General features: G+C 38.9%; 1 protein-coding gene across 6 annotated transcripts in view; it reads left to right on the top strand.

Moving 5' to 3' along the window:
* Positions 1 to 21,919, top strand: part of PEX5L (peroxisomal biogenesis factor 5 like) — a 238,653-nt gene that overhangs the window by 142,470 nt on the left and 74,264 nt on the right. For all 6 annotated transcript variants that reach the window (NM_001265815.2, XM_015131543.3, XM_077990732.1 and 3 more), the window contains 4 exon segments: positions 2,541 to 2,652; positions 10,211 to 10,405; positions 15,124 to 15,247; positions 16,164 to 16,260. In NM_001265815.2, the coding sequence (NP_001252744.1) occupies positions 2,541 to 2,652; positions 10,211 to 10,405; positions 15,124 to 15,247; positions 16,164 to 16,260 (528 nt within the window).

The following is a 21,919-nucleotide window of genomic DNA, read 5'->3' as shown; positions in this document are numbered from 1 at the left end:
GTGCCATATTTGATGGTAACCTTCATCCTCTGTGAATGCATATAACACAGTGGAATTCAGATCGCACTTGATAGTCATGAGAAGGCCACAGTGTGGAAGTGGGCATTGTTTGTGAAGGTAGGACTTCATCACTGTGTTGATTACACTAGCTGAGTTCATTACATTAAGCACATATGGTTAAAAGAGCAAGTCCTACCAGGAAATATGTATCAATGTACGGGTCCTTTGGAAACTGTTACATATGTACAGTTTGGACATGCACTAACTACAAATGAGATACAGATTCTGGGACACTAATCATATTTTTAGATGAGCTCACAGGATCACTGATGTTTAGCTATTTCATCATTTTCTAGTATATTATATTCTATACCAGTGCTTTCAACTACATTTCCAGATAATAAAATTGACTTTTATGCCAGAAAGTATAACAAATCATTCCTAAACTCAAATAGACCATAGCATTTACAAAAATTCAAATATATTTTATTCCAGAAACATAGGCGGCTTACAGTCCCTCAACATTTAAAAATATTTTAATATAAATAGAATGGGTGATACCCAGGAATGTTCAAATTCAGAAAAAATAAAAAACACTGGGGCTCACAGTTTCACTCATGGGTCAAAGCAGCATCCTAAAATAAAAGATTAACACCAAAAGAGGCCTGGGATTTGATTCCTAGCAAAATCTGCGAGGTTTTATACATAGTAATACCAAAGCTTACAATAATTGAAGAAAGATTTATCACTGTGACTTGAACGTTAAAAGAAGAAAAGCGTTCTCAAAGCCCATCCCTCAATAACAAATTAATATGTATAAAAATCTAATTACCAACTCTATATCGAAATCTTAAACTCTAATGGACGTCTGAGATTTACACATGTTTAAATGAGATTTATCCATGTTTAAATAGCATGCCTATGAGAACTAAATGTGTCTCTTGGCTTCCAGTCTCCAAATGACCACTAAGTGCTTCCATATTGCCCTTTCAGAAATAAAAGAAGTGCACTTTCTCTCCATAGTTACCATTACTCAGGTCCCTTGCCACCTTCCATCAGCTCTAAACTATGATACTATTGACACTGTGCCAAAGAAACAATGTAGTGAAAGTGAGTAGAGTAATATAAAATATTTTGATTTGGTAATACTCCAAAGCACTCCATTTGTTATTTTATGCCTCTTAAAATGCAACGTAACAAGTTCTTTAAAAATCTAGAGATTGGCCAGGCACAGTGGCTCACACCTATAATCTCAACACTTTAGGAGGTCGAGATGGAAGAATCGCTTGAACCCAGGAGTTCAAGACCAGCCTAGGCAAGATGGTGAGACCTCGTCTCTACAAAAATAAATTTTAAATTTTTAAAAATTAGCTGGGCATAGTGGTGCACACCTGTAGTCACAGCTATTTGGGAAACTGAGATGGGAGGATTGCTTGAGTCCAGGAGTTTGAGGATGCAGTGAGTTATGATCATGCCACTGCACTCCAGCCTGGGTGACAGACAGACATCCTGTTCCTATTAAAAAAAAAAAAAAAAAAAAAAAAAAAAAAAAAAAAACCTAAAGATTATGAGGTGTATTTTTTTCTTAAGCAAAAAACTAGATGATTATGCCTATTTTAAGAAAGGCAAATATAAACCCCCCTCCCTCAAAAAAACAAACAAACAAACAAACAAAAAAACAGTTAATTTAGGAATGAACCACCTGAGTATCAAAAGTGTGTTTTCTCTCTTAACCATAGAAACATACTCAAGCAAGACGGGATTCAAAGAGATGCAGAATAAGTGAAAGTAAATAGTGGCTGCCACTGATAATTAGAGATCCACTAAAAAATCAAACTGAAAGATTGCTGAAATTAGAATATAAGCTAATGGGAAAACACGATGGAGTCTACCGAGATCTATTTTACAAATAGATTTTACAAACGCATCTACTAGATACCTACACAGTTAATATAACAATATTTTCTACTCTCCCAAAATAATATTTGTTATATAATACAAAAGCATTCCAAGGAAATGTAGAGGGTGTTTTTGTAGGTGACCTGAGCTTTTTAAGAGAGGGAGACGAGGCAGGCATTTATCCACCCACCCTGGTCCGTGTGTTTGCACTCCCCACATAAACACTGACTGAGCAGTGCTAACCAGAACATGTCATCTTTGAGTCTGAAGCCAATGTTCCAGGTCTCAGTAGGAGCTTTTGTCCAGGTGAGGAATGGGATTGGCCCTTAGCAACTATGATTCAATACGTGTCATTTTCTATATACTGAAATTAGAGAATAACTCTATTTCAGGAGTGGGGGGAAAGGCTTGAGCTTTAGACATTGAAGTTGGCTGCATCAAAAATATGTTGACAGTGCTAAAAGGCTCATTCCCCACCTTTTGGTATTTTTTTCTTTCTTGCCCCTATCCCATTATTTATTTATGTATTTATTTATTTTTGGTAGGCTTGCTATTCTCATTTTGTTGCAAGGCTGCATTTTAATTCATCTGACTCTGCAGTTTAACAAAGCTCTTTGACACGTCTGTTCATTTGTTCTCAGCTGGTGAATGAGCAACAAGAAAGCAGACCCCTCCTGAGTCCCTCCATCGATGACTTTCTCTGTGAAACCAAATCGGAAGCAATAGCAAGGCCAGTAACATCCAATACAGCTGGTAATTCTTTCACTTTTAACTGTTCCTCAACTAGAGTTAATTTTAACTATATAGTAAAGTGCACATTTTTTCCATAATATATTTTAAGTGAGGAAATAATGTTTGCAACCAAATGAAACTTTAGAATGTATACTATTTAGCGTAAACGAATAAATCACAGAAATTGCAATGTATCTCACCCAACGAATTTTGCTGAACATAAGTATACCACTATTAGCAATGAATCATGTTTTCATGTATATTTTCATATTTACATATTTATATCTAAAGTTGCATCACACTAGAAAATCTTTAAAACAAAAACACCTATTTCAGAGTAAGGTTTTTCAAGTTCTGGCTGATGGTCCAATTATTTCTGGAAATATTTTATATAACAGAAGTCCAGTAAATAAAAATGTGGCAATCTTTTCAAGTGGATTTAAATGACAAAATATCCTGCAGCTTTGGGATAGTACAGGGCCAGTTTCATTTTCTGTCATGTAAGTGTGTTACTTGCTCCCCGTTACAACAGTCTATTTGAACGTTCTCCTGGAATTAAACATTCTCAAATAGTAAGCCACCCCCTGCTCAGTGCCTGTCACATACAGGAATAGGCACTCAATAAGTATTAATCCATTGAGTGAGTACAGGATGCCACTGGCATAAATTACACTTCCCTTGTAGAAGCAGTCTTTCTGCATTGATTTCATTCGGTCAGCATTCACATTCAAAGTCATGTCATTCAAATAAGAAAAAATGATGTTCAGAATCAAAGAACAAAGGTTATGTTGGATGTGCAGAGCAGAATTTAATGGAAAAAGGAAAGGATAATCACATACTATCTTGTTATATTTGTTCCATTTTGTCATCTTGGCCTCAGTTTGCTGTTGGCTTGCATATTTTCATTATATTTCTAAGTGAATAAAATCACGGGAGAAGGAAATCGTGATTTTTCCAAAACACCAAAAATTACAAGAAGAGTAACTAGCATGAGATAGAGAGGCTCCTTATGTGAGGTCATATTTTACAGTTTCTGGGTTCAAACTCCATGAATTCCAACCCTGGCTCTGTATCCAGGGGCATGTTGCTTAACTAAGCCTCAGTTTCTTCATTTGTTTGATAATAGTAAGATCTACATCTCATAAGTTCATTGGAAAGATTAAAGGAAGCAATCCATGAAAAAGCTTAACACCATGTAAACTCTAACTGGTGTAAAAATGTCTGTTAGATTTTAGGTGAGAGCAGTGTGTACTCCCTACACTTTCATTTTCAATTGCATTGACTTTTTTATATCACACCACAGTAATCATTTTCTAAATTCAGCTATCACTTTCAATAATCAAGAAATTAAATGGTACTTGGCAAATTCTAGGTAAGAAATTAGACAAGTTCACATACTATCAGATGAGATTCATTCCTCTGATCCATGAAACTGGAGCTGGCCCCTTCAAAACTCAAGAACTATCCCAGGAAAATACAGAGAACCTTGTATGTCTAATTGCAGGTGAATCCATGAGAATTGTATGCACTGTGAACTTGTTCTTTATGCTCCAATTATCATTGATGGGAAAACTAAGTCACTTAGAAAGGATCCACCCTAAGAGAGCAATATAAGATTTGATTCAAAAGCTTCTTTTCAGCTTGATTGTTCTCACATATAAAAGAGAGACCTGTGAAATATTGGAGAAAAAAAATCAAAAGGAGGTATAATTTCTTGCAATCCCAATACCTACAATGTTGCCCTCTGTATTAGTCCTAGGGCTGCTGTGACAAAGTACCACCCACTGAGTTGATTCAACAACGGAAATTTACCATCTCAGTTCTTAGGGCTGGAAGCCCAAAATCATGCTTTCAGCTTGGCCACGCACCACATGAATGTGCTTAGTAAGGATCTATTCCAGGCCTCTCTTCTAACTTCTGGTACTGCCTTGGTTTATGGCAGCATAACTCCAATATTCATGTAGTGTTTTCTCTGTGTGTGTGCCTCCCAGTGTGCATGTCTGTCTCTGTGTCCAAATTTCCCCCCCCTTTTTTTTTTTTCAGGCAGAGTCTCGCTCTGTCACTCAGGCTGGAGTGCAGTGGCACAATCTCGGCTCACTGCAAACTCCGCCTCCTGGGTTCAAGCGATTTTCCTGCCTCAGCTTCCCGAGTGGCTGGGACTACAGGCACATGCCACCACGCCCAGCTAATTTTTTGAATTTTTAATAGAGACAGGGTTTCACCGTATTAGCCAGGATGGTCTCCATCTCCTGACCTCATGATACGCCCACCTTGGCCTCCCAAAGTGCTGGAATTACAGGCATGAGCCACCGTGCCTGGCCCCAATTTCCCCTTTTTATAAGGACATCAGTCCAGTTAAAGTAGGGGCCCACCCTATTCTAATATGGCCTCATGTTTAATTGTATCTCGAATGAACCTATTTCCAAATAAGGTAATATTCTGAATACTGGGTATTAGGACTTCTTCATAGACCACTCAATCCATAATACTCTCCAACGTAGGGGGTCTGGTAAAATAGTGTTCTGAGACCAGGGATTTTTTTTTCTCACCTTCATTATTCAGTGCACCTGATTCATACAGATTTTTATCCTGAAGAAAGGCTCTTGTTTGATAACGTGTTTTTAATATTAAGAGTATATCTCAAGGCAAAAATATTATATATTTTTTAATTCCTAAGAAATCTAGCTTTTGTATAAATCAATACAAAATTTTAAAAATTTAGGAAATATTTACCTTTTCCGGAGGTCAGTCCATGACTTTTTATCTCTATGAAACCTAAAAGAACATGTCTTTTGCCTCATAGAAGTTCTAAATTATAATTTTTTTCTGCCCAGTTCAATTAGATTATCTGAAAAACAAAAGTTTTTGAGAGTGCCAACTATTTAAATTATTCCTCGGACTATCCAAACTGCCAAATAATTAGAAGCTCAACAAACAAATTAATCAAAGCCTTATCAATAAAGTCAGCACACTGCCTTAAGGTTAAGATAAAGTCTAGAGAGGACTGTTTAAGAACACAGGCTGTGGAGAGATGAGACCTGTATCCTGTATTTGAATCCTGGTATGAACACTGATGTACCAGTTATATTAGTTTTCTATTGTCACTGTAACAATTACCACAAATCTAATGGCTTAAAACAACACAAATTTATTATCCTAAAATCAAGATGTCAACAGAGCTACATTAGTTCTAGAGGCTCCAGGACAGAATTCATTTCCTTGCTTTTTCCTTGCTTCTAGAGGGCACCTACAATTTGGTGGCTTATGACCCTTGCTCCATCTTCAAAACCAGCAGCTCTCTCTCACACACATTGGTCTCCATCCTCGTATCTCCTTCTCTGGCTCTGACCCCCTAACTGCATTTTATAAGAACTCTTGTGATTACATTGGGCCCACAGGGATCATCCAGATTAATCTTTCAGTCTCCAAATCCTTAACTTAATTACATCTGCAAAGTACCTTTTGCCATGTGACATGTCAAGGTAACATATTTACAGGTTCTGGGGATTAGAACATGGGCATATTAGAGGGGGGCGTTTTTCTACCAAACCAGCTGTGTGACTTTGGACAAGTTACTTAATATTGCCAAGCCTCAAGTTTTTCATATGTAAAATTAGAATACCTTTTTCACAGGAATGTTATGTAGACTAAACAAGGAAACATTCATAAGCACTTACCATATTATACATTTTCAATAAATAGTTTTTGTAATCATTTCCAACCGCATATATCTACAGTTTGCATCAAGCATGAATGCTTTCAGTAGAGTCTTCTAGTAGCAATAAATATTTATTTGCATCATGACTATGCTTATAGCGCTGTTCCAAGAGCTTTAGATAAGCACTTCATCCAATACTTTATAAAGTAGTTTTATCCTTATTTTAGGTGGGCAGAAGAAGTTCAGGGTCAGAGAGACTTTTTTTTTTTTTGAGACTGAGTTTTGCTCTTGTTGCCCAGGCTGGAGTGCAATGGCACAATCTTGGCTCACCGCAACCTCCGCCTCCCAGGGTCAAGTGATTCTCCTGCCTCAGTCTCCCAAGTAGCTGGGATTACAGGCATGCACCACCACGCCCGGCTAATTTTGTATTTTTAGTAGAGATGGAGTTTCTCCATCTTGGTCAGGCTGGCCTTAAACTCCCGACCTCAGGTGATCCACCTGCCTCAGCCTCCCAAAGTGCTGGGATTACAGGCATGAGCCACTGCACTCAGTCAAACTCAGGTAGTCTTAACCACTGTCCTGTGCTGCCTTATTTCATGCGCAATATGCATGGAACATCAAGACACCAAAATAGATTAGCTGAACTAAAGTGAAGAAGACAGGACAAAGTGCTACAAGGGTGACTGGCAAAACATAGCCTGCTCAGAAGCAACTGAGCTGGAAATCTCCCTGCTACAGCAAAAGGAAGGGAAGTCAATGACATCCTCTGGGCAATGGGATCCCACAGTCTATAAAGCTGTGAGTGGTGACTGACATGTGGTCCATGAGAAAAGTCTGCATATGTGACAATAAGATTACACCCAGAAGGCATTTTATTAGATCTACACTAACACACGCATACACACAGGTGCACACACACACACACTTTTCACATTCACTGTAAGAGGAGATTATCCTTTGTGCTCCTTTTTTTTAGAGACAGGGTCTTACTCTGTCACCCGGGCTGGCTCAAACTTCTGAGCTCACGCAGGCCTCCCACCTAGTCTCCCGAGCAGCTGAGACTACAGGTGAGGGCCATCACTCCTGGCTAGTTTTTTTTTATTTTTTTAATGGTTTTATAGTGACTGAATATATTGCCTAGGCTGGTCTCAAACTCCTGGCTTCAAGCAATCCTCCTGCCTCAGCCTCCCAAAACACTGGGATTACAAACGTGAGCCAGCACACCTCACCGGTTGGTGCTCTTAATTTAAGCACACAGATACTGAAACCCAAACCTTCATGTGCCTGAAGAATCTTTAAAATAGGATTTAAAAAATCAGCAGAGCAGACACCACCTTCCATACCAGGGCTGTCTTTGAAGCCCGTGTGGAGCAATAAGATTCTTCCTTTTAAATCTTAACTAAAGGACACGCACACGCTAAAATGTGATTTGTCTTTCTCCAGAGAGTGAAAGGCTGCACCCACTCTTCTCTCCTTTTGAAAACGTACTCTGCGGGGACTTTCCCAGCTTCAAAGCTGGCCATTCGACCTCCAAGTCACCTCCTTCATAGCAGCTGGGTAACCAATTAGGCCTTTTGTGTGTGCCAAGCATTTGTTTCACATTTGCAAGGAAAAAAACAAAGGGACAAAGAGCTCAGAACAAATATAGGAAGTGCCCAGGACACTTTGGAGGGGGAAAGAACCTTACTGAGCCAAGTTTGAATTCGCAGTTCACCCTTTTAGTAATTCATTTGTTCTGAATGTGAGAAGAAGATATAGAATTCAATTAGTACTTGCCAGCTGTTACTCCATAACAAATGTACTTCCTGTGTTCAAGTAGACAATTTTATAATTTGCTTCTGAAAGTCTAGGAGCAAGTGACTAACTCTTAATTGTTTGTACAATTAGTAAAAAGATATATGTGGCATTCTATATTCTGTCATCAATTCCCTTTCCTCTGTTATAAGGACATCACATTGGGCCTAGACACCTTGCCAGCGTAATAGTGTTCTGGCAATTTCTATTTGAACGTTCAGTGGATATAAAGTGTGAGGCATTCTAGCCTGTTTTGGCTGTCTGTCATGCTTACATTGTAGACATAAAGTCAAGCAGCTTAGTTCTGAATGCCACTTCTTTCCCTCCGCGTTCAAGTACTTCCTAGTCACAAAACATCCCTCGTATCTCAGGGCATCTTAGCATTGGGAAGTGGTTCCCATTGCCTCATGAAGATTCTGTTGAGATAAGCTGACACTTTCAGGCCACTTTATGATAAATTTGCTTCATAGGATCCTCTGTAGAATGCATATCTTTGTCTCATCTTCAGTTTTACTCCCAGTAGCATTTTCTCTTTCTGTCAGTATATGGATCTGATTCTTGTCTCAAATAAAAAGGAACAGTGAAAATAGGAGAACATCATCAACAACAACAAAAAGGATAGAAAAACATCATGAATTGGCTATAAAAGAATAGAAATCACATTTATTGAGTACCTATTGTATGCCTGGCACTTTACATACATTAGATCATTTAATCTTCATCTTATCCCTAAAAGACAATTAATTCCTCATTTTCAAATGAAGAAACTGAAACTCAGAGAGGGCAAGAAACTTACTTCAAGTCACACAGCTAAGCCATGACAGAGCCAGATGTTTCCACTTCACCAACAACATCCAACCACTGTGACTTGGAATTGGAATCAGAAAACGAGACTATTACGAGTGAAGTTTGACACACGATCCTAAAGATCCCATAGGAATGGTTAGCTCATGAAGCCCATGCACTACTAAAGAAATCCGGGTTGTGAGTTCAGTGGAGCCTGGCCCCTGCCTTCAGTACAAGGGAGAAGCAGACAGTAGAGTATCGAGACATCAGCAAAAATCCATTCCCCACCTAGAGGAAAAGCTTGGAGATTACAGAGGAATGCTGCAGTCATTGTTGTAGACTGCCACAAAGGGTTAATGCAAGTAGTTTCTTTGTCTTTCTGTGGCTTTTCTAAGTGAGCTGGGTGAAGAGATTCCATGCGAGGAAGCCACCAGTCTTGCTCAGAAGCTAGTCTCTCCAGTGTGGTGCCAGGGCCAGTGAAACAGCAGGGACTGGTGGAGAGGTAGAGCTGTAGGGACCTTCTCGAATTTGAATTTTCTATTTCTCACAATGAGTTAGTCAAACTCTGGTTATGTGCACTGTAAAAGAAAGAAGAGGCAAAGGTTATAAAACTTCTTTTTTGAATTCTCATTTGCCTGATTTGCATTTGAACAACTTATTATTTCTGCTTTCATTAGAGTATTTAATGCAATGTAATCAACCTGCTAAGAAGTAAAAGTGTAACAGTTTTATAGTTAGTTACATTGAAATTTAAATTTGCATACTAAACAGCAAAGACATTAACATGTGTATCTATTCATCAACTATGGATTATAAAATACCTCTCTTGGGTGAACCCAAACAGGATGCCATTTTCTGATTGAACTGCTTAATTAAATAAAAGGTGATTAACAGCATTGCTTTATACCCCATATACTTTATTGTTTAAAATTAAAATACAAAGACATTCAAAAACTTCACTAAATCTCTGAATATGATAGATTGACTCCTCTCTGGGAAACTGTAATCTAAAATAACCTTCAGTATAAATAAAGCAAAGCAATAAAGTAAATAGCATCTGAACTCAGATTCAGTTTCATCATTTTAATTTCATTCAAAGCTTCATCATTGCTGAGGCTGGTCTAAGTCCTTTCTTACCGGTTTGTGCCATGCCAAATATAAGAATAACATGCAGCAAATATCCCAGTCTAACAAGCTGTCTCTATAAATCAATGGTGAACTAACTTAATTCTAATCTATCCTACAAACATAAAATCTTTCTGTACCCAACTGAAACCTATTTAAAAAAAAAAATTTCAGAGTAGTAAATGGGCTTATCTTAACCTCTTCCATTTCTGATAGTACTGACCACTGGCTTAGATCTCCTTGACCTGAGTGAACCAGTCTCTCAAACTCAAACCAAAGCCAAGAAGTCAGAGCCCTCATCAAAAACTTCATCCCTCAAGAAAAAGGCCGATGGATCTGACCTCATCAGCACAGATGCTGAGCAGAGAGGCCAGCCTCTCAGAGTCCCGGAGACTTCATCCTTAGACCTAGGTAAGGCAATCGCTTGTGGCTGTGGATGCTCAACCTTGCTCTGCTGGTGTGGATACAAGAGGAAAGTTCCACCAATGGCATTGAACAGTGAACAAAGGAGTAGAAAAGGCATAGTCCATGGTGGAAACTGGACAGGACATAGCTTCTTTTGGGCTTGAACTTTGTATAGCAATTGGGGAGCTCAACTTTGCATAACTGGTTGATTCATGTATTTATTCGACCCACAAATATGATGTGATTGATAGGTGCTGGGCATCAGGCTAGGCACTAAAGTTACAAATAAAGGTAAAATGTGCATCTTGCTCTTTAGGAGCACTCAGTCTAGGACAAGAAAGAGGGAACTTCTGAGTAACCAACTCTAATGCAAGGCCCGGGGCAGCCAGATCAAACAGTATGTAACAAGCGTGTTTGGGAATACGTGCAATACAATAATAACAGCTACCATTTGATGGTGAATTACAATGCCTAGGAACCACAGTACATTACTTACATATATTATCTCATTAAATTATCACAACTCTTTGAAACGTGCAAGGAACCAAGTTTCAAAATTTAAGCAATTTGCCCAAGATCTCACAGTTTATAAGAGGAAGAGCTGAAAGTTGAGCCTAGCTCTAGGTAACTTCAAAGCCCATATGTTTTCCACTATATTCCACCTCCTCTGAGAAAGGACGGCTTAGTTCTTAGCTCCTGGAACCAGACATATTAAGCTCTCCTTTCTCAAGAAAAAGAACAGTGACAGGTATTTTAGAAAGCCAAGAGGCCCATGAATCTTCCCTGGCTGTGACTGACTGCTGTGTGTGTAGGTATATGTGTGGGGAGGTGAATTTTGTATATACATTCATATGGAGATCATAGCTTATCCATAAGGTTATGAAGAATAAATGGAATACATATGTGAAATCACTTATTACTATGATATGTACATGTTAAATGGTCATGAATTAATTTATTCATTTGTTCAGCAGACATTTCTCTGAGTATCTACCATATTCCCAGCACATACTATGTGCTAGGAATACAAAGATAAATAATATAAGCTCTGTGCCTTAGCAAATTTACAGTGTAGTAGGGAGATAGAAAAATGATTAAATGATTATAATAAAATATTAACTATATGTAGCAATGAAAGAAAACCCAGATCAGTTACTACATGAGCCTCCTCATCATGCCATTGCCCCACCCAGTGGGAGAAGGTGTCTTACAAGAGGTACTATGTGAGCTGAGGTTTGAGGAGTGCGTAGGAATTTGCCAGATTCAAGATAGATCAGGAGAAAGATGGGGAGAACAGTGCAGGGTATCCCTGGTGCAGAAAGGAAAGGGATTCACGCACAAATAGATAAACACGGCAAGATGTCTTTTTAAGTAAATATACATATTTCAGTAGTACTCAAGGATAGAATAATGAGAGAAAAAGTCTGAAAATCACTTGTGGCAAGATCATAGGAATCCTTGGATGTCATGCCCTTAAGATTGGGGAAGGAGGGATGATGTTTGAAGAGTTCTACTAAGAGGAATGACAGCAATGGTTTCTATTTTAGAAAAATCCTTCTCTGGTGGATTTACGGAGAAAGGAATAGAGGCAATGAGACCAGTACAGAGATCCAACAGTGACAAGGGGGATAATGAGAAAGAGAGAGACAGGTTCCAAAAACTATTAAAACAAGACTTAGAAACAGATAATATGTATATGTGAGCAATGGGGACATGTAGAATGTGCCAAGCTCCGTGACAGAAGATGGAAGAGGAGCAGGAGTGAACTATTGAGTTCAGCTTTGAACCTGCTATATTTGTGGAAACTATGGTACTTCTCTGTGGATACCTCCATTAGGCTGTTAAGTATATAGGTCTAGAACTGGAGAAAAAGAGCTGAGTAGGAAATGGAGATTTGTAAGTCAGAAGCTTGTGTATGAATGGATATTGGAACCATGGGTGTAGATGAGCTCTTCCAGGGATAGACTGTAAAGAAAGGAAAGAGAACCACGCCATTGCTCAAATTAGTGGCATACACAGGAACTCCTTTCCCCTGCCATCCCTCTTTGAGGTCTGTCTTTGGAGGGAAATTTTATAACTATCTCTACTATTTCCTCACCATCTAGGTTTATTCAGTTTTACAAATAAGTTAATAACATGTATAGATTTAGATAAAAATATATTAATATATTGATTGGGTGCAGTGGCTCATATCTGTAATTCCAGCACTTTGGGAGGCCAAGGCAGGAGGACTGCTTGAGGCCAGGAGTTTGAGACCAACTTGGACAACACAGTGAGATCCCATCTCTACAAAATTTTAAAAGTTAGCCTGGCATAGTGGCATAAGCCTGTAGTTCCAGCTACCTGGGAGGCTGAGGCAGGAGGATTGCTTAAGCCCAAGAGATTGAGGCTACAGTGAGCTGTGACTGCACCACAGCACTTCAGCCTGGGCAGCAGAGTGAGACCTTGCCTTAAAAAATAGAATATATTAATATATTACGATATAACACAATAAGCATGCAGATGATGAACACTTATTTCTCTGCTTCTGAGAAAATGTCCTATGAAGAAGTTGTAAAAGTATTTAGTTTAAAAGCACCTTTAAGAATAGCAGTGTTGGCCAGGCGCAGCGGCTCATGCCTGTAATCCCAGCACTTTGGGAGGCTGAGGCCGGTGGATCACCTGAGGTCAGGAGCGTGAGACCAGCCTGACCAACATGGAGAAACCCTGTGTCTACTAAAAATACAAAGAAAAATTAGCTAGGCATGTTGGCACATTCCTGTAATCCCAGCTACTAGGGAGGCTGAGGCAGGAGAATTGCTTGAACCCGGGAGGCGGAGGTTGCAGTGAGTCGAGATCGCGCCACTGCACTCCGGCCTGGGCAACAAGAGCAAAACTCCGTCTCAAAAAAAAAAAAAAAAAAAAAAGAATAGCAGTGTTATTCACAATAGTAAAAAGGTGAAAACAACTGAAACGTATCATGAGATGAATGGATAAACAAAATGTAATATATACACACAATGAACTTATTCCGCCTTGGAAAGGAATAACTTACATGCTACAACATGGATGAGCCTTGAAGATATTGTGCTAGGTGAAGTAAACCAGGCACAAAAGGACAAATACAGGTTGAGCATCCCTAATTCGAAAATCTGAAATCCTCCAAAATCTGTAAGTGGAAAACTCCACACCTGACTTCATGTGATAAGTCACAGTCAGAACTTTGTTTTATAGATAAGATTATTTAAAATACTTTATAAAATTACCTTCAAGCTATGTGTGTAAGGTGTGTATGAAACATAATTGAATTTCGTGTTTAAATGTGAGTCCCAGCCCCAAGATATCTCATTATGACATATGCAAATATTCCAAAAACCAAGAAAAAAAATCCCAAATTTGAAACACTCCTGGTCCCAAGCATTTTACATAAGGAATAATCAACCTGGATTGGAGGATTCCACTTGTACGAGGTACCCACAACAGTCAAATTCATACAGACAGAAAGTAGAATAAAAGTTACCAGGTTTTTGTTGGGGGAATGAAAAGTTTGTGTTTAATGAGTAGAGTTTCAGTTTGAAATGATGAGAAATTCTGGAGATGAATAGTGGTGATGGTTACACAACAGTGTGAATGTACTAATGCTACTGAATTATACACTAACATATGGTTTAAATGGTCAATTTGTTATGCATTTTTTACCAGAGTTTTTAAAAAGAAGGGGAAAAAAGACCTTAGAGAACATCATCTGCAAACTGATCTCTTTTTTCAGACAGAGTTTTGCTTTGTTGCCCAGGCTGGAGTGCAGTGGCGCAATCTGGGCCCACTGCAACCTCTGCCTCCCAGGATCAAGGAATTCCCCTGCTTCAACCTCCCAAGTAGCTGGGATTACAGGCATGCACCACCACACCCCGTTCATTTTTTTTTTTGTATTTAGTAGAAAAAGGGTTTCACCATGTTGGTCAGGCTGGTCTTGAACTCCTGACCTCAGGTGATCCACCTGCCTCTGCCTCCCAATGTGCTGGGATTACAGGCGTGAGCCCCTGCCACCTGGCCCAATCTTTTTATACACTAAAAAACTGAACCCCGAGATTGTTTCAGTGGTTTATTCACAGCCACACACCTGTAATGAGAGAGAATCTAGCCAGATTTTTTTTATCTATAAGAACTAAGCCACAGGGATAAAATGGTTCCAGGATTCCCTTGGCTGTCCTCATTGCCTCCTTTCTCTCTCTCCCCATTATAAATTCCCTCCTTTGGTGAAAAATTACATGCTTTATTCAAAAGCTGTGAAAGTGTTCTGATTTATCCCCACCTCCTTTTAACAATGAAGCTCATCTCTTTAAACAGAATTTCTTTCTGGAATCATGCCAGCAATGCCCCCAAACCCCTGCTTTAGCCAGAGACTGACAGGGTAGTGCTCCAGATGTACATTCTACACTGGATTGCACAGGCTCATATACAAGATTCAGAATGTACACAGCTTCAGAAATAAATTCAGGTCAAACAACTTGATTGCATTAACTGTAAAAGCAATGCAATTTATCTTAATAGGAGATTTCTATTTAGCTGTACAAGTTTTAATTTTTATGCAACATTGAAAAGATAAAGGTTGATCTTGGGGCTTGGGACATTGGTTGAATGAAGCTCACTTTGATAAGATTTTTCAATCTTAATTAAGCTCTCTTTTTCTCTCTGCACCACATGCTCCCCCAACCTGGCTCACCCGCTTCCTCTGTACTTACTAGACATTCAAACACAACTGGAAAAATGGGACGATGTTAAGTTTCATGGCGATCGAAATTCCAAGGGACATCCAATGGCAGAGAGAAAATCATGCTCATCTAGAACTGGATCAAAAGAGCTCTTATGGTAAGGTATTTTGATACCAGAAAATGGCCATTTATTTATCAACTTTATGAGTGGCACTGAAATAGCCAGTGAGTTAAGTCAATCCAAATACTTGGCATCACATGTAACCCCTATGTAACAATACCAATTACTGTGGCTTCTACCAATTCGAATTATTTCATCTCAACTGTCAAAAATTAATTCAACTCAGTCAATAAGTGTTTTGAGAGATTTGTAATTCAACATTGGTAATAACGTTCTGAATGTGTAACTGTGCTGATTAGTAAAACTAGGTGTATATGTGTATATACATGAGAATATTCAATATATTAAATAATAGTTAAATTTTTGCAGTTATAAGGTAGCTTTTTTGGTTTGCTCAATCATCTACTATCAGATAATCAAATAATTCAGAACAGTGCATGGAAGCTTACGAGAAAATCTGGCCACCTGAGTTGTACCATATTTTTGAAGCTTCCTAAAGGGCAGTATCCAGCATCCGTCTCCTACTGCCCTCCCACATCTCCATTTATCATGACATTTCAAATTCTGTATAAGGATAAAATCTCTCCTGAGACACTTGTTGGGAAGTTCTTCCCCCCACCAAAAACAAAAAACAAACAAAAAATAATAATAATTTTTTTATGAAACAGAATTTTCTGTAACAAAAATGGTACTGCATTTATTGACTTTTTGCCCATAATTGAACTGAATTTTTAATCAAAGATAATAACACCTAGCACATTGTAGCCTCTTACATTCTGAAAGTGGCCATTATAATAGAAATACATGAAACTTATCTTTATCATCAGAATTTTGATGAGAGCTTTGACATCATGGCTTTCAATGATCCAAATTACCTCGGTTTCTTGACTGGATTTATAGCTTAATTTTGTTTCTAGATGTACATTTAATTTCCTTCATGCATCCCTTATAGGTCCTCAGAGCACAGATCTCAACCAGAACTGAGTGTTGGAAAAAGCGCCCTCAACTCTGAGTCGGCTTCAGAGTTGGAATTAGTGGCTCCAACTCAGGTAACAAAACTGATTATTCAGTGAACACATCTTTTCCTGTATATAACATACAGCATAAATGTTTTATTTTCATTTTGTACAAGAAGTTTGAAGTATATTTTATACATTGCGTTTCATGTGCTGTTTCATTCAGTAGCTATCTCAATGCTTAAAATAGCTGAAATACAGGTATATATATGTATATCTACACATTTGGCTGGAAAATGTGTTAATGAATTCACTGTGTACTTAGCACTTTTTCCTTGTTCTATCATTTACTGTTCTATTATTTTGTAATACAAAATCTGTTCTACTCTATTATTAGCACTGTTTACATAACAGAACTCAATGGAGAGGAAATTACATCTTGAGTGTTCATTCACATCTATGCCCTGTGGAACGTACTACACATTGGTACCCTGACTGTCATATTAAAATAAATGTCATACTGAGAAATATATTATTATAGTATTAGGAGTCATGATGATGATAATAAGAGCTACTATTTGTGAGTGCCATTAAGTATCAGGGACTTTACATATGTTTTTTAAGTGTTATATATAATACTCAAATAATCCTGCGAATTATTATTAACCTCACTTTAAAGATACTCTTTAGTCTCAGTGACGTCAAACACATTTTCCTGGGACACTCAACTAATTCACTGGTGGAAGTAGGGTGTGAACCAGGTCTGTCTGTCCATTACTTGAACCTTAAGTTCAGTTTAACTGGCTGTTTTGTAACTAGTTATCTCCTATGATTAAGACCATATCTCGGCCGGGCGCGGTGGCTCACGCCTGTAATTCCAGCACTTTGGGAGGCCAAGGCGGGCCGATCATGAGGTCAGGAGATCAAGACCATCCTGGCTAACATAGTGAAACCCCGTCTCTACTAAAAATGCAAAAAATTAGCCAGGCGTGGTGGCAGGCCCCTGTAGCCCCAGCTACTCGGGAGGCTGAGGCAGGAGAATGGCGTGAACCCAGGAGGCGGAGCTTGCAGTGAGCCAAGACCATGCCACTGCACTCCAGCCTGGGCGACAGAGCAAGACTCCATCTCAAAAAAAAAAAAAAGACGTATCTCCTATGATTCTAAGAAAGCCAAAGTCATTCTCAATCTTTTCATTCCCTTGAACACTTTTAAAGGCCTTGATCTAAAACCACAAAGGTATCATAAGGTGTGTGTGTCCAAGTTCATGCATTCTACAATCCAGTTGAGATGAGACTCAGTGTTTAAACAAAATAAGCGTAATAAAATAAGCAACAGAAATTTTCTTGAGCTTACTAGATGTTGAAACCAAAAGAGGAAATATACTATCTGAGGTGAAATAAAGAGATAGTTATAATAATAGCAGATATTATTGAGTGCTATGATAAGGACTTCTTACGTATTAACTCGTTTTTTTTTCTGTTAAATAACTGGATCAGATAAGTTCAATTTTATAGACAGTGAAACTAAGATACAATGAGCTGAAGAAACTTGTCTGTGGACTCACAACTAGTAAGTGGCAGAGAGAGGGAGGACACAGACAGAGGAAATCTTCAGCAAATAGAAGGCCTCTGGCAACTTTTCTAAGCCACCAGCAGCGCCCCCTACAAACACGTGAGCCTCCACAAGGGAGGACCATTAGTGCTCCCAGATCTTAGCTGGAAAACAAGTCCACTGACTTCCTGAACAAATAGCCCTGCAAACGTCAATGAATTGTAAACGTAGCATGAAAAGGTAGTTTTTTCCTTTGTGCTCATTCTAAATGTATTTATTTTTTAAAAGAAAATGTATAGTATTTCCTATATCAGAAAAACATTTCTTGATAAGTACAGTAGAGATATAGGCTCAGCTAAAGTGATCGGTACTGTTTCATAAACTGGAATTCTTGGAACAATTTAATGTAGCAATAAAACGTTTGTTTCTAAAGCCGGTGAGACTTGGCACAGGTAGGCTGTTCTACAAGGAGCTGAGGTGGAAAATCAGCTGGTGTCCCTGGTTGCCATAGAGACCCAGGATACATTTATCTTATTATTCCAATGACTGCTACTCTCCTCCTCTTTGTCTGATTTCATCCCACCAAATTGTCCTTCCTCTTACCCATCAGTACACCTTACTTTAAACAAAGACAAAGTACTTTAGAAAATTTTCTCAAGACGATATTGTCTCCTAAACATAGTTTAAAATGCACATGAGAGTTTTCTATCTGGACAAATCTTAATGAATCCTTTTAGAGAGTTATCAATTATTAGTAAATAACTTACACTTTATTTGTTTTTTAAAAAACATTGCATGTTTACTTATGTAGATTTGCCTAGACTAAGGAAATTCATAATCTCCTAGTTTTAATTTCAGCCTATGGTTAAATTAGGAAGATTTCATGAATTTGGGACTTAATAGATCTGAAACACCAAGTCACTCAGACAGCAGGAGAATAACCTGATCAATCTACTTGTAATAAAAACAAAAATATGTTAAAAGAAAAATCTCACTGTGCACAGTGACTCACGCCTGTAATCCCAGCACTTTGGTAGGCCAAGGCAGGTAGATCCCTTGAACCCAGGAGTTTGAGATCGGCCTGGAATACATAACAAAACCCTGTCTCTATAAAAAACACAAAACTTAGCTGAGCATGATAGCACAAGCCTGTAGCCCCAGCTCCTCAAGAGGCTGAGGTAGGAGGATGACCGTGCCTGGGAGGCAGAGGCTACAGTGAGCTCAGACTGAGCCACTGCACTCCAGCCTGGGAGACAGAGGAAGACCCTGTCTCAAAAAAAGAAAGAAAAGAAAAACCTTAGCCAAATTAAATTTAACAGAGTAACTAAGCAAAGAACAATTCACGAATCAAGCAGCCTCCTGAGCCAGAGTAGGCTCAGAAAGACTCCAGTGAAGCTACAGGAAGGAAGATTTACAGAAAGTAAAAGGAAAGTGATGTCCAGAAAACTAAAATGAGGAACAGAAACAGCTGTATTGGTTGCAGCTTGGCATTTGCCTTACTTGAACACGGTTTGAACAATTGCCCCCCTTTGATCAGCCAAAACTGTGTGATTGGCACAGGAGTAGGTTACAGTTTGTTTACACCTCCATTTAGGTTATGGTTCACTGCGTACAGAGAAATGTTTAGGTTGAACTTAAAATATGTAAGGAGTTGATTTATATACTGTTAGAAGCATAACAATATATTGTCTTTTAATATATGAACTATTTATACAGATAAAATCATGAAGGTGGTATAAAAATTCACCTTAAAAGTATAACTCAGATGGGGCCAGGTGTGGGGGCTCACGTGTGTAATCTCAGCATTTTGGGAGGCCAAGGTGGGTGGATTACTTGAGGTCAGGAGTTCAAAACCAGCCTGGGTCACATGGTGAAACCCCGTCTCCACTAAAAATACAAAAATTAGCCAGGCTTGGTGGCACATGCCTATAGTCCCAGCTACTCAGGAGGCTGAGGCATGAAAATTGCTTGAACCCGGGAGGCAGAGGTTGCAGTGAGCCAAGATTGCACCACTGCATTCCAGCCTGGGTGACAGAGCGAGACTCAGCCAAAAAAAAAAAAAAAAGTATCACTCAGATGGTTCCCAGGAAAATCAAGGAGATGTTTTCTTCTCTTTCAAGCCAACATAAATTATCTAAGGCAGTGACCCGACAGGTGAAGACTATTTACAAAATTCCTTTAAAAGTTGTATTTCAGAGTCACAAAGAAAATGGAAGCTCACAATGTGAATAACTAATGTTTCCAAATTTTCTTTATAAGACGAGGAAAAGGAAAAACATAGTCTAGCCTCTTTCAAATAGTGTTTTGAATGCTGTAGGGATAAAAGGAACTTTCTTTCCACCTCTGGAAGTTTTGATAATTTGAGTCTACAAAACAAAGTGATTAACAGGAGAAAAGGCATGCCAACAGATTGATGTGGAAGCATGCAGAGAGTCACACAAAGTATGAAACTCAGAGAAGGGCCGGATGCTTGGAGCCTAAATATCCTCTTCATAGAGGAGACAGAAGTAGGGAATGATGGTACTTTTAGAGGAAGAGTAAATGATTTTTAGGGGAAATGAAGGGGCCTGAAGAACAGACAATAGCCTTGTAACTGTAACAGGTTCATCACCCAATGCAAGTCAGTTAGCCAAGACACCAAGTTGCAACAGAGAAAGAGGTTTGATCATAGTGTCACAAAACAAGGAGATGGGAGGAAACCTCAAATCCAGCTCCCGGAGGAGTTTGGGGCTAGGGGTTTTAAGGGTCTTGGAGCGGGCAGAAGTGTGGAGATCATTAACTGGTTGAAGAGTGCAGGGTGAAGCTATTGGACAGAGACATGAAGAAGCTGTGTTCTCATGCTGATCCCATTCCTCTGTGGGGGGTCTTCAAACTGGTTGCTGGAATTCAGGGTCTGAAAAACACCTTAATGATCCTTAAACAAAAGCCCTGTGATCTGAATGTCAGAGATCCTGTCTGTAGGAACAATGAGGATATAAATGGTCTGCATCTACTGCTATGTGACTTTTAGCCACAAGGAAATGAGACAAAGTGCAGCCTTATTAATGCTTAATTGTCACCATGTTTCTGTCCAGAATCTGGCATGCAATTCTTGTCAACCCTGTGGGGGCAGTTTCAGCCTGGGGTAAGGTTCATCTGAGTGCCCTTCGATGAGCCAAAACTCCATGATTTGCATAACAGTAGGTTACACAGTCTGTTTACATTTCCATTTAGGTTATAGCTCACTATGTACAGAGAAATCTTTAGGCTGAACTTAAAATATGTAAGAAGTTGATTTATATAAATGTCTATATATAACAAAAGCCATATTGGGAAGGCTGATCTTTACCATGTGTTATAATCCATATTTCATTCTCAATCTTAAACCAGCAAGTCTGGGCACACTGCTAAATTGCAGAAAAGTTTCAGGATCTTTAACGGAGTTGGTGCGGTGTCAACTCTAGTGTTCCTTCCTGGGAGTTAATCTTCTCCGATGAGATTGCATTTCGTCTGGAAACTTCAGAGAAAGTCCCTACCTGTGCTTCAGGGGAGGCAGAGGGGCAAGGGACAGGGGAATGGGAGAAGGTCAGAGTTCTGAGGCTGCCTCTTTAGCTCAAAGTACCTGGCATGTCCAAGTACCATGTTTTAGGGTACCATTTTTCTAAGCCCCAAAAATATACTAATCAGGGTGACTGGAGATTATAATACATTATATAATCTCTGTATTTTTAAGAGTAAAGTTTCCTGCCACTTACCCAAACTGTGTAACTAATATTCCCTGGAGTTAATTGTTTTTAAAATTCATATATCCCGAAAAATTAGAAAACACTTGAAGAATTAAGAAAAACACAGAATGTAATATAAAATTACCTTTCTTCACAAATAGGTTAAGATAGTGATTAGTGAGGCAAAAGAAAAATAATTCAGCTTCTGCTGGAGGCCTTTTTGGATTTGGACACTTGGAAGGGTAACTCCAAGACAGGCTCTTACAGACCTCAGTTAGATTTTACTGGGCTGTGCAGCAGCCAGCTCTCCAAGTGCCAAGTCACAATTTTGTAACTCACTGATTTTTCTGACTTTGGCACAGCAAATGCTTCCATTCATGTAGTCTTAATTCCAAACCAGAACAATTTAAATTTTGGCAATATCCTGAGGGGGCCAAAGCCCTTGGTCCCCAAAGGTTCACTGAAAAATCACTGACATGAGGCAGATTGATTAATAG

This window comes from Macaca mulatta, chromosome 2 (genome assembly GCF_049350105.2).
Source record: "Macaca mulatta isolate MMU2019108-1 chromosome 2, T2T-MMU8v2.0, whole genome shotgun sequence".
Taxonomy (NCBI): Eukaryota; Metazoa; Chordata; class Mammalia; order Primates; family Cercopithecidae; genus Macaca; species Macaca mulatta.
Note: the sequence above shows the minus strand (reverse complement) of the source record. Positions and strands in the feature narration are given on the sequence as shown.